The sequence below is a fragment of the Octopus bimaculoides genome, chromosome 4, assembly GCF_001194135.2.
Source record: "Octopus bimaculoides isolate UCB-OBI-ISO-001 chromosome 4, ASM119413v2, whole genome shotgun sequence".
NCBI classification, from domain to species: domain Eukaryota; kingdom Metazoa; phylum Mollusca; class Cephalopoda; order Octopoda; family Octopodidae; genus Octopus; species Octopus bimaculoides.
In genome coordinates, this window is record NC_068984.1 from 81203177 (window position 1) to 81217378 (window position 14202).

Consider the following 14202-nt stretch of genomic DNA (forward strand, 5'->3'; position numbering starts at 1 on the left):
ATATATATATATACACACACATATACATCTGTATGTATATATATACACGCACACACACACATATATCAAATGTTCATTCATACATTCAACATACCACATATGCAGCTAACTGTTTTTTTTATTATTCATTTTTTTTTTCAAAGGCACATTATTATCATCATCATCATCATCATTATTATTATTAATATTATTATTATTACTGTTATTCCAAAAGACCTGAGAGGTGAATGAGATAGATATAAAACAGAAAAACACTCAAAGTAGCTTGGCTTTTAGTTTTATAGCTTTGGAAAGTTGTTTAGTGTTTCAGAGTCAAGCCAGAACTCACTGACGATGAAGACGGAGATTCATTTGCTTCGGTCAAATGTTCAGATAATCTAGAAACGGGGCTCTGTCTGGCTGAAGAAGTGGGAGGTGGTGTGTTAGTGTGGGCGCTGATTACATTTGAGGAGGAACTCTGTGAAGGAAGCTGATGTGATTGCTGTGACGAAGATGATGATGATGATGGCGAGAGATGAGGGCTTGGATTGTCATTGTTGCAGTTGCTACTATTATTATTACTACCTCCACTATTACTGCTGCTACTACTACTACTACTACTACTACTAATAGTACAACTGCCACTACTACTTGTGTTATTGTTGGTGTTATTATTATTATTGTTATTACTACTATTGTTATTATTATTATTTGAACAACTGGTAAAGTTTGAACCAGCTCCACTAATGGAAGAAGCACCGATAAATGTGCTTGATGTAATGATTGGAGAATTCGGTGAGTGCTGAGCAGTTGTTGACATTAATTCAGTTTGTTGCTGGTGTTGTTGTTGTTGCTGCTGCTGCTGTTGTTGTTGTTGTTGTTGTTGCTGCTGCTGCTGCTGTCCTGTCTGAACAGAAAGCTGGTTATTGGTGGGTGTGGTAGACCGAACCTGTGCTTGCGCCTGAGCCTGTGCTTGAGCCCACTTTGGTAAAATCCTTCGTCGTGCATTGGTGAACCAGTAGTTGATCTGATTGATGGTCAGACCGGTTTGCTTTATAAGCATGGCCTTCTCGTCATCATTGGGATAAGGGTTATCTTTATGATTTCGTAGCCATTCTAGCATTATTGCCACAGCCTACAATAAAGGAGAATAGCAATAAAGTCAGTTATCAATCATGGAAAATATCAAGAAAATGAAATAATTATACAAAAAAATAAACCCTAGAATTTACACATACAGAAAACTGCATTACAAGGTACTAACAGTGCACATATCAAAGATACACAATACTGCATTACACTCAGTTCTTTTGTGAATGCATGCAATAAACATAACTGAAATAAATATTTCTAACATAGGAACAAGGGGAGGCGCAATGGCCCAGTGGTTAGGGCAGCAGACTCGCTTTCCAGACTGGGCGTTGTGAGTGTTTATTGAGCGAAACACCTAAGCTCCTGTTGTACTCTTTCGCCCCAACTTTCTCTCACTCTTTCTTCCTGTTTCTTGAGTAACGCTGCGATGGACTGGCGTCCTGTCCAGCTGGTGGGAGCACATACGCTATAGAAACCGGGCCCATAAGCCTGGCTAGGTTTTGAAAGGGCGACGTTTATAGGAACAAGGACAGAAATCTGGGGACAGCGGTTCAACTCCAGTACTTCATGGTACTTTATCTTAAAAGCTGTGGAAGGATGAAAGACACAGTTGACTTTATAGGGATTTGAACTCAGAATGTAAAAAAAATCAGAACAAATTCCACAAGGTATTTATTTATAGGTGCTTTAACAATTCTGTCAATCATCCCTCATTAAGATAACTAAAAACTGTTGGTGGCACAAAAAAAGGTACCAAGTCCATGCTTTGAAATGGCTGGCATTAAGAAGGGCATTCAACTATAGAAACCATGCCATAGCAGACACTGGAGCATTATTCAGTTCTTGAATCCATCAGATCCTTGTCATACCAGCCAACTCATACCACCATGGAACATGGACACTAAATGATGATGAAAAATGATATGTAACCTAGGCACAAGGCCAGAAATTTAGAAGAGAACACATTTGATCACTGCATTTAACCAGTAGTTATGTTATTTATCAACATTGGAAGGATGAAAGGAAAAGATGATATCAGAAAGAAATGAACCCAGAATGTAAAGTAATGTAATGAGAACCACAAGGGAAATAGGTGGTGATAGGATTGACCATCAAGTTGTAGGAATCATGTCTAAAAAAAACCCAAATAACGGAGAAGTGAACTCCATAAGCCACATTGTAATAGATAACAAAAAAGGCCAGCATATCCAAATAAAATCTTATACAAGGTAGTGAGGAGTGATTCAGTTTTTCCACAGAGAAATCTTCTTATCCTTGTGAAGTGGAAGAGACTTTTTGAAACTCATCCAACCAAAGCAAGCTTAGGAAAAAAGAATGTGAAAATGATAGCAATCGTTGTGATATTTTCTTCACCATAATTCCAATTTAGCTAATCTACCATCCTTTATGCCAGAGATACAGTATTTTTCTGTATTGTAAAAAAATCTTTAGTAATAATTTAGGCACAAGGGACCAGAATTTTGGTGGGGAGGAGAACTTTAATTTTATTGACCCTTGGAAGGATAAAGGTAAATCCTGATCTGGATTTGAACTAAAATGGAACAAATATTGTAAGGTGTTTTGTCCAATATTCTAACACTTCTTCCAATCCACAGCACTAATAATAATAACAACAGCAGCAACAACAACAACAACAAGCTCATTTGATGTCTGTTCTTTCATGCTAGCTTCCGTTGGTTGAAGACTTATTACTGAGCCATTATTTTGCAGTTGGATTTTTACTTGTCACTAAAGCTTTCTTTTTATTTTTAAAGGATTTTTATTCTGCTTGTCTTTGAATAAGCAGAATTTTGGGGCATTATGTTGACAGGGTGATTTCCACACACACACACACATGCGAGGACAAGTGGCTTCTATACCGGGACTGAACCTGGAACCATGTGGTTGTGAAACAAACTTCTTAACTGTACAGCCATGCATAATGATGATTATTATTTCTAACATAAATAGAAGGCCAGAAATTTGAGGTATCTGTGACAGTCGATTATACTGAGTACAGTACTTGACAGGTACTTTATTTTATTGACACCTGGTGGGATTTGTGCAATAAGAACTGGAACAAATACTGCAAAGTATCCAATCCAATGCCATTACTACATATTTTCAAAGAAAAAATTGTCAATCTCACAAGTAGGCGAAAGTCTGTTTTAAAATAATTTTACATGCATGTAAAATTATTTTAATTTTGGTAATTTGTACAAATTTTCATTTCTTCTTTACCCTTTGCTAACACTTCACATGAAATTTTTCTGTAACAAGGTCTAAAAAAAATTTGGATGCTTTCTCATGAATGTGAAGACGATGTATCAGTGTTTAACATCATCCAACTCTACCACACAAAAGATATATTGCTATTTATTCAGCTACATACACACATACAGATATATATATTTATACACACAAATAGCATTCCAAGACTACCAAATTTCTTTGATTGAGTTATCATTATTCCCATTAGCTGTTAAATAAACAGGTGTATACCTCAATTACACTAGGTATTCATGAGAGATGGCATGAGCTCAACAGGTGCAGTTTCCACTTAGCATTGGCAACTGATGGATGTAGATGATGGAGATATTTACACACACACACATACACACAACAATATTAGATTCACAAATGAGTCAACTGCTAGTTGTTTATATAACACTTCTCTGTCCTTTATCTAAGATATTTATTTCTGTATGTTCCATATTGATGAAGAATCCAATAGAACTATTTATGTGACATACCTCTTTAGGCAAACTAGGATGTTTCTTTGATTCTGATTTGGCACTATGGTTACTGCTACTGCTCACAACACTACCAGTGTCACTCATGCTGTCTGGTTGCTCTTTTAAAACCTACAAAAGAGAGAAAAAAACAAACAAAACATTTATATGAAAACAAACGGCCTGATAGCATGCTTTAGGTGAACTCTTTTTTTAGTCAGAGTTAAATTCAAATCAAAAAAAAGAAGTAAAATATTAATTACTAATTAAAGTTTACCATTGATTCGTGGCCAAGGCAACTTAAGAATAAACAACTCCAGCCATGGCAAGTCTTGAGAACACTTAAGTTTCAGAGAAGGAGGTGCAGACATACAAAATTTGTTTTCCTTGGAATCACTCACTGCTTAAGGTCTGATTAGAATATTAATCATGAACAAACTAACCCAACCCATAATAGATAAAAAAAAAAAAAATTGTTTGTACTGCAAAAACTCTTGTACAAAGTGAGTGAATGGCCAAATTAAGAAATGAAAAATTCACTACACTGACCCAGTAATTATAACAACAGACAATTCTTCTTGCCTATGCTATCATTCAACCAAACAATATTGTTGTAGATAGATAGATAGAAGCTAACTTTTGCAAAACTAAAAATAGTAAATGACAGACAAGTAAGATATGAAGCCAAATTGTGTAGAAATAAAATAAAATTAAAAAAAGCCAATTTTTTTTTCTCAAAATCAAAGAAACTGAACAGAAGTACAAAACCCCAAAGTCCAGTACCATGAATCCGTAATTAACAAAATAACGAACTTAAACTTAAAACATGTTTTTCCAGATGTAAAACATCCATTAATGGTTTTTATTTAATAACTAAGACTGGGAACGGCCATTACCATTTTTAGTGCCACTGAGACTGGTCATAAGAAGTTCAACCCAAAACATGAACACTTGCAACAAACAGGACTCTGTTTGAGGCATCTGTAAGCCAGTAGATTTAGCAAAACAGAAATGGTTCTTTTGAAGAGTTTCCATAAAGTTCCTAGTTACCAAATTTTAACTATAAAAGTCAACCTGAAGAAGACACTTGTCTAAAATGTTAAGTGGTGGGATTGAACCTGAAATCATGTGGTTACAAAGTGAACTTTAACCATAAAACTTTGCCTGCACCATAACAATAATTAATTGTAGTAACTCCCTCACTTTTGTTTTACTGTAAAATTTACCCGAAGTATTTTAAGCTACTCAATGGTGGTGCTCCAGCATGACCACGGTCACATGGCTGAAATGAGTAAAAGAGTATAAAATAGTAGGTTCTTTAGAGTTTAAATTAATGTTTATTCCCCACACACACACACACACACCCATAATTACCAGCTACAGAATAATCTTTTACTTAGTTAATAAAAAAAACATTATTGTCTTTACATTCTGAGTTCACATTCTGCCAAGGTCAACTTTGACTTTCATCCTTTCAAGTGAACACTGGGGTCAATGTAATTGATTTACTTCCCTTCCCTGAAATTGCTGGCCTTGTGCCAAAATTTGAAACTATGATTATCATTATTATAATGATTATTATTACTATTATTATTATTATTTTAAGGTGGCAAGCTGGGAGAATCATTAGCACACTGGACAAAGTGATTAGCAATGTTTCATTCTGAGTTCAAATTCTGCAAAGGTTGGCTCTGCCTTTCATCCTTTCGGGGTTAATAAAGATAAGTACCAGTCAAACACTGGGGTCGATGCAATCAACTAGTCCCCTCCCCACAAATTTCAGGCCTTGTGCCTATAGTAGAAAGGATTATTATTATTATTATTATTATTATTATTACATACCTCTAAAGGTAAACGAGGGCCTTTTGTTGGATCTGTCAAGAAAGCATTTCTGCAGAAAACCTGGTTACCACATGGTTGACCACTACTAGCTGAATTACCATGGATACAAGCTCCAGGATCCATTGACTAGAAAGGAAGTAATGAGAGAATATTTAAAACCAAAATCTAAGTAACCAATTTCCAATAGCTCCCATGTTTCCTTGCTATCTTTGTGGAATACATATACAAACATATATATATATATATATATATATATATATATATATTATTCCTCAAATATTCACAACGATTCACTGGATAACAAGCAACGTTTCAATTTTAGTCCTAAAAGCAAATGAATTATTTTCAAACTTTAAAATTGCTCTTTTCATTAATGCATATATGCTAAAAGAATGGAGCTAAATATATAATAAAATATTTTACTGGAAAACATATATATTCAGAAGTAATTAGATTTACAATGCACAAAATTATTATTTTTAAATCAAACATTTCGGACACCATTAATTATATTTGTAATAATATTGGTTTCAAATTTTGGCACAGGGCCTGCAATTTCTGAGAAGGGTGTAAGGTGATTGCATCTGCCACAGTACTCAAAAGGTACTTATTCTTTTGACCCTCAAAGGATGAAAGGCAAACTTCGACCTTGGCAGAATTTGAACTCAGAATGTAAAGACAGATGAAATGCCACTAAACATTTTACCTGGCATGCTAATGATTCTACCAACTCACCACCTTAATCATATTCATAGCATTAAATAGCATTCTTTTTTTTTATTCTTTTATTCTTTAACTTGTTTCAGTCATTTGGCTGCAGCCATGCTGGAGCACCACCTTTAGAACAAATCGCCCCCCGGACTTATTCTTTGTAAGGCTAGTACTTATTCTATCGGTCTCATTTGCTGGACCGCTAAGTAATGGGACGTAAACACACCAACATCAGTTGTTATGCGATGGTGGTGGTGGTGGTGGGGACAAACAGATACACACACACACATATATATATATATATATCAAATCCACTCCTAGTCTTTGGTCGGCCTGAGGCTATAGTAGAAGACATTTGCCCAAGGTGTCATGCAGTGGGGTTGAACCTGGGACCATGTGGTTGGGAAGCAAGCTTCTTACCACACAGCCACTCCTGCATGGCTAAAATACATTTAGGAGAGGGTACAATCAATTTTGTCAACCTTGGAAGAATGAAAGCTAAATTCGACTCCAGTGAGATTTGAACTTAAACTATTAACGGATGTAACTAAATATTACATGTCTACTGCTCTACTAATTCTGCGTTTTACCACTTTTGTGTTAGATATAATATTAACCCTTTTGATACGAACCCCCTGAGACTGCCCCAGTATGTAGAGACCCCTTCCTTGACTTGTCAGTTATTCGATATAATACATATGCAAATACAGACACATATATCTGTCATAAGGTATGTTTCTCTAGTGCAAGCAGCTACCTTTAGAAGACTGTACCCCAGGTTGGCAGTTTTCAGAATTGAAGAGAGGCTTTCAAATGAAAACACCTTAAGATAAATACAGAAAGCAAGATAGAAATAAAGACAGAGAGGTAAGGAAGAGAGTGTAAAATATTAAGTTGCCAAATATTAATTATATCCAGATATAAGTTTCAGTAATTTTATCTTTCAAGTCTATTTAGGTATCTTACTGGTACTGAGAGCTGTTGCTAAAACAATTTCAACAGTAGCCTCAGGATATTTCCTGGGGCAATGAGAGAGGGGAGGAAAGGATAGATAGAGGAGAGAGAAGGAAAGGTTGTGTGTGTGTGTGTGTGTGTGTGTGTGTGTGTGTGTGTATTTTAAGCAGTTTGAATTTGTAAGGCCAGTTTGATTCTTGATTTCTCTTTACATACTCTCTCCTACTTCATAGTTGCCTGCAATCTTTTCTGATGGCAGACAATAGGTAATGAAGCCTACCAGGATGACTTCCTTTGGCACACTCAACTACATAAAGACAAAAGCCTTCAGTAATTAGCCACCCAGTGGCCCATTAAAGATGATTGCCAGATGTTTTCTATATCACACACACACACAAATAACAACTATTGTACATCCTTTCCCAATGATTGTATGGGTGAAATAAGTTTACTGGTTTGAACATTTGTGTTTCTTTTCCCCTCTACAGCTGAATGCTGTTCTTCCTACTGCTAGCCACTGAACTGTGAAGTAGGTTGTTTTCATTTATTTATTTATTTATCATCATCATCGGCAGCAGCAGCAGCAGCCAAGCAAACTACATTAAGCAGTAAACAGCTATTAGGTATCTGGTTTAGGTGTACAAAACAAGACAAATGCAATATCTGAACTGCTGGCTATGTGGTTTAGTGGGCTAACACTTTTAACCTCCATAGTCAAATATAAATGTTCTTACATTAATTACCATTTCAAGTCATTTTTCACAAAGCTCTTTAGTTTTAATTATGCAAATTTCCCCTGGACAGAAATGTACTAAATAATTTTTTAACACATAAAAGTTTAAAAATTGATCTGGAGGCAACTTACAACTAAACTAATATGATGAGGTCAAATTCATACTGAAACATAGTGTCCCTAGTCTCTAAACAAAGAACAGACTGCTCTTTTGTCCCCCAAATATGCTCATCCAATTAAGAATATATTTTTGATATCTTCAAATTACCTCCCTTGCTAGTGGTTACTGTTGGAGGCCGTAGGCCGAATCTGGACCTGCAAACCTGAAATTTTGGATTCCCAAGTTTCCATAACTTGGAAATAAATTTTGGGAATAATTGAAATTAATTGCAAAATCCAGCGATTATTTTCAGCAATTTTTTTACTTGATTCTTTTTTTTTTGCGACGAATATGATCATCATTGAGATTATATGTCTCTGGAGGAAACAATTGCAACAAATTCTCCAAAACAAATCAGAGATCTGTTTGCAGGTCTTCCCATTCAGGGCCAGTTACTTAAAAGCTATATACTAGCTTAAGAGTTACCCCATCGGGTGGCTTGTAAGCTAGAGAAAGTATATTAAGCACAAGTTTGTGTCATTTGGTCCCTATGCATGTTTCACTATTGTGGTTATTGTAACCTCTGAATTGCAATTGCATGCAAAATGACAACAGATCATCAGGGGAACACTTTGTTGCATTATGTTACGCAAGTCCAAAGCTTATATGTGTGTGTGCAAATGTATATGTCTTTGTCTGTAATTTCTCTCAGCTTGATAACCAGTATCTTAGTAAAAAGGAGCTAAGTCAATAAGCACTAAACTTAAAAATTGGGGTTCAATTTGATTGAGTAAAACCTTCAAAGCAGTGCACCAGCATGGACACAGTCCAATGAATGAAAGATGTAAATGAGTATTAACACACACACACACACACACATTTATATATAGCTTCTATTTCTCTGTTAAAAAACAAAAAAGTAACTAAGAAAAATCTGCCAATCTCTGTCAATAAATAGTTACTTAGACTGACTTGGGCCATAAAATACCTTAATATAGATAATAAAAAAAATCCTTATGTGGGGGAGAATGGTAGCGGGGTAGTCTTCATTACACAAAACTAAAATCCATTAATTTATGTACAATGATAAGGAAAACAGCAGAACCATGCTGATAAAGTTACAAGGACTGTATATATATACACACACACTAGAACTTATGCTTGTACCAAAATTACTCCCATAGGTCTTTAACAAAAAAGAAGAAAAAATGAAGAGGGAGGAGGAGGAACCAATAAGGGTTAGCAAAAGAATTCAGCTAGCAGAGTAAGGAAAATGTAGTTTATTCCTTTTCCTGATTATACAATTCTAGCCATAGTCATGTTGGCTTTGCCATGCAGCTAAGTTTTGTGTATTAAATTTCAAGAACTCCTGTTCAGTATATTGCCTTGTTAACTAGTTGGCAGCAGTATCGGACCCTCTCTCTGTTACATGAGTTGCCAGAGATAAAACATGAACAACAAAAGCCAGAATCAACATTTAAACACACAAATACATACATATACACACAAAGCAAAGCATAAAATAATGAGCCGATGAAGAAAGTTCTACATGTTCTCAGAGCCAGCTAGAAATACCAGCCAAATCACATCAAAATCACACTCAAGTGTCTTTAACACTTTAGCATTCAAACTGGCCATATCTGGTCTAAATATTTTATCTGTTTTACGTTCAAACCAACCGAATGCAACCTCTCACACTTATCCTACAATGTCCTTCTAAAAATAAGCCATCACATCATGAAAATCTCAAAGCTACCAGATGATGCATGATTAATTTAAAACAATGTGAATAAATAAGCATTAACACTTAACAGAATGATCTGAATGCTAAAGGGTTTAAAAAGGGAGGAATACAGTAGATTATGCATTCTTAGATAAACTATACCCGAGAAAAAAAAAAGATTTTGTGATATTCATGTCTGTTGGAAGGGCATTAAAGATATGGTAATATCAGGGAATTGAGTTAAGAATGTACCACTGCACCATAGCAGTAGCAGCATGAACTCTATGCAGTCACTTGATCTGCTAAAAACAGTAGCTAAATCTCCCTCAAATAACACCCTCCTGTCTTAAGAGAAAATCAAAGATGTATTAGATAATATGATCTAGTAGAAGACACTTGCACAAAGTGCCACACAGTGGAACTGAACCTGGAATATTGACAACTTGATTATAGACACTGGCCTGGAATGTATCTAGGACCTTGAGGCAGTTATGATGGATCAAGAAGTGTGGCAGGCAGACTGTTACTGTGGCCCGGGTTGAAAACCGGCCATAATAATAATAATAATAATAATAATAATAGTAATAATAATGCAGTGAAGAACAGAGACTTACAAGCCTTTGGCCATTGTGTAACCTTACATTAAAATGCTTTTTATTTTATTTTATTTTTTAGCCATTAAAAAATGTGTTCTAACAAAGGTACAAAGTTACAAATGTTGGAAGGAGGAGGTATAGGAATTTAATCAACCCTAGCACTGGATATGATAAAAGCAAACTCAAACCCAAATAGGATTTGACTCACAGCATCTTATCTGATGTCCAAATGATTTTACATGTACTGTACAATGTTACACACACACACATAAACATAACATTATAGAGTGAAGAACTACCTTTGTATCTCTAATTATAATAAAGGCAAACAAGACATAGAGATTACCATCTCTATGTCTTTGACAATCAACTCAAAGATAAAGAGATGAAATTCCCAACAGGTATTTTGTTATGTCTACAGCAGGGAACTTCATTCTACATGCCTTGATTCCCAGTTGTATAGAATTGGTAAAAATCATCAGGGAATACTACCGAGGTTGGAATGCAAAGAAAGTAGAGTAAAGACCAAACTTTTGATGAACACTTTGGGACGTGCAAAAACGAATGCAATTTTACATTTATTAATTGGCTTCAAAGAGAGAGAACTGAAACAAAGTATCACAATTCTACATGTTGAACCTTTCCAAAGGAAAAGCAACTCTAGTTGATAGTTTAAATCATGTTGAGTGTGAGAGAGAAAAATATGTTTAAGCAGAAACACACACAAACGCACGCAAGCAAGCACAGACACACACACGCACACAAATGCACATATTTACCAGTGTTTTAGATTAGATGAAAACCTTAAAATACTCATATCTGCTTCACTATCTTAATTCAATTCTACAATTTAAAAAAATAACTAAATAAAAAGTAAAATGAACAAACAAATGGTGACTGCTGTTGAAGATTATTCATAAGAATCAGAAAGATACAAGTTTAATACAACCTAATCACAGTTTCTGGTTCCTATTGTAAGAACTTGAGAAATGTAGAAAAAAAACCCAAAAAAATCTAGTGCTAAACTTCATAGCTATTCTTCAACAAATCTTTTCTCCCCCCCCCCCCTCAGTATTTCCCTCCTTGTTCACTTTTAAGGTTTGAAGAAAAAATATTTTGTCTTGTAATTTTGCAAATACATTTTTTTTACTATATTTGAATTAATGAAGCGTATCAGAGATACTGTATCAGTTGACATATTCTGACAAATTCGAAATATGCCATTGTTAAATTACTTATAATCAAATTACCAGTACAGATTGCTAACTTTTTGGAAATATTTTTGGCACTGGTAGTGTTTATAGTAATTTTTCTATTCTTCTTCAAAATATTTTCAGAGTAATACTTCATAATCATTTACAATCCAATATCTCCGATCAGTTTAGGTTAAAGATCATGATATTGAAGTAATCAAATATACCCTCTCAAATGTGGAGGTGCGTGGCTCAGTGGTTTGGGTGTTAGACTCCTGATTGTAAGATTGTGGTTTCGATTCCTTGACCGGGCGACACATTGTGTTCTTGAACTACACACTTCCTTTCTTATTGCTCCAGTCCACTCAGCTGGCAAAAATTAATTATCATGCAATGGACTGGCATCCCATCCAGGTGGGGAATATGTGTGTGCCATGAAACTAGGAAACCAGCCCTTATGAGTCAGTATGACTCGAGAAGGTAACTTTATCTTTTTACCTTACCCTCTCAAATGAAAGTCACAAGATTAGTATATCAGTTATAATTTACTTGTAGAATATTCATTTAGCATATTCCAAATATCTTATTCTATTAGCTGAGAAGGAAAATCAAATATCAACAAAGGAAGTAGTTCAGCAGTAGTTCACAATTAAGCTACTGATGATGATGATGTAGTTGGATAGATCCATTCAACTATAAATGGACAAGATATTTTCTATTTATATCCCTAGTAAAGGAGACTAGGTCTGGATGTGGCCTGAAAAAAAAATGAGATGCAAGGTAGGGTGTGGGTTTAAACCATTTACTACATTAAGTATTAAGTGGTAAAGATATACAGCTGTGGTAAACCATTCAGAAACTCCCTGGTCTCAGCATTTTTAGCCAATCCTTATCATCATCAATTTCATCTTATGTCTGCTATTCCAAGCTGGTTTGGGTTGATATAGTAGTACCAGTAAGGCAGCATAGTGATTTTCATCAGCTATACCTGTTTCTTTCACAAAGAAAACACTTTTGGTTAGTTTAGTAAAAAAAAAAATATATATATCATTTATTGTTTTAATTAATAATTCCTGTATTTCTTATGGTATTTACTCTTTTTGTTTGTTTTCTGTTTTGTTTCATACCATGAACCCTTTTTGTGACTGCTGAAAGCTGGAGAGCTCTTATCAAGAAATACGTGTTTGAAAAGTTCAGAGTTTTTGTACTTGTTCTAACAAGTGATTTGATTTGAGACCATGTGGTGAAATTAAAGCTATTACAGCATGGAAGACACATATTAACCATTCAAAAACACAGAAACTGTTAACTTCACTTCATCGTTTATTATTTGGTGTCAAAATTTTCGTTGCACAGTCTGCAACCCAGTCACTGATACAGTTTTACTACACATTTAAAAATAGTCAATTTAATAAGTCTTTTTACCTTTGTTTGTGTAGGTAGACTAGAGGCCATAAAATAGTTTGTGACCTACATCAAAATACTGAATAAAATAATTTTAGTTACATAGTAGTGAAAATAATGTAGTTTTCTCTATCCAAAGTTCACGCACCTCTGTAAATGAGCTTGCTCTAAAGGTTCCATTCATTAAAGGAAATAAATATCTGAATAGATTCTTAAAGATTTTCAGCTGGATTATTTTACAAAGCTTTTAGTCTAATACTACATTAAATAACAAATGAAACTGATATTAATTCTTCTCACCATAGCAGGCTGATTAATTATTATTGATGCCCACTCTTGTTAGATTAACTTTTAAGGAAATATATATAAAAGCAGGGATGACATATAGTAAAAGCATATCTATCTATAGGGGTAGGCTTGGCAATGCAATTAAAAAGTTTGCTTCCCAACTATGTGGTGTTGGGTTCAGTTTCACTGCAGGACACATTGGGCAAGTGTCTTCTAATATAGCCAAGTGCAAACCAAAGCCTTGGGAGGATCTGGTAGATGGAAACTGAAATAAGCCCATTGTGTATGCATGTGTGTGAATGTTGTTTGTCCCCTACCACTGCTTGACAACTGGTGTGTTGGTCTGTTTAAGCCCTTGCAGCTTACTGATTCAGCAAAAGAGACCAACAGAACAAGAACTGGGCTTAAAAAATAAGTACTGGGGTCAATTTGTTTGACCAAATCCTTAAAGGCAAAGTCTAATGACTGAAACAAGTAAAAGATATATATATAGACATATAAGTAGGTTTTTTTTTTCTCTTTTTGGCATAACCGTATGTGTGTGTGTGTGTATTCTTCTGCAATGCTGGATTGACAAAAAATCAAAAACACAGGTGTGAGAATCAAAGAGTAATAGAAAACTTTTTCTTTTTGCTATACTTACAGCATTATGTTTTGATCGGTCAAATTTTTCACAGAATTCTTCTATAGCAGTTATAGACTGTGATGCTCCTTTGATACGTTTATCCTGCTCCTGCTTGCTTCGAATTTTTTCTAGTTGGATAAAAAGAAGATAAAAAGGAAATTAGAACCATAAAAAACAATTATAATAATCACTCACACACACAAAGAATTATATATATATAATAATAATAA

General features: G+C 34.8%; 1 protein-coding gene across 5 annotated transcripts in view; it reads right to left on the reverse strand.

Annotated features, from left to right (window-relative positions):
- Positions 1-31: 31 nt before the first annotated feature.
- Positions 32-14202, reverse strand: part of LOC106880559 (transcription factor mef2A) — a 215061-nt gene continuing 200890 nt past the window's right edge. For 4 of the 5 annotated variants that reach the window (XM_052967166.1, XM_052967164.1, XM_052967167.1 and 1 more), the window contains 4 exons: positions 13991-14100; positions 5646-5771; positions 3825-3935; positions 32-1114 (listed from right to left, as the gene is read on the reverse strand). In XM_052967166.1, coding sequence (XP_052823126.1) covers positions 299-1114; positions 3825-3935; positions 5646-5771; positions 13991-14100 — 1163 coding nt within the window. In that variant the 3' untranslated portion in view covers positions 32-298. The remainder of the gene's footprint in view (positions 1115-3824; positions 3936-5645; positions 5772-13990; positions 14101-14202) is intronic. The other variant, XM_052967168.1, reaches the window with a different exon arrangement.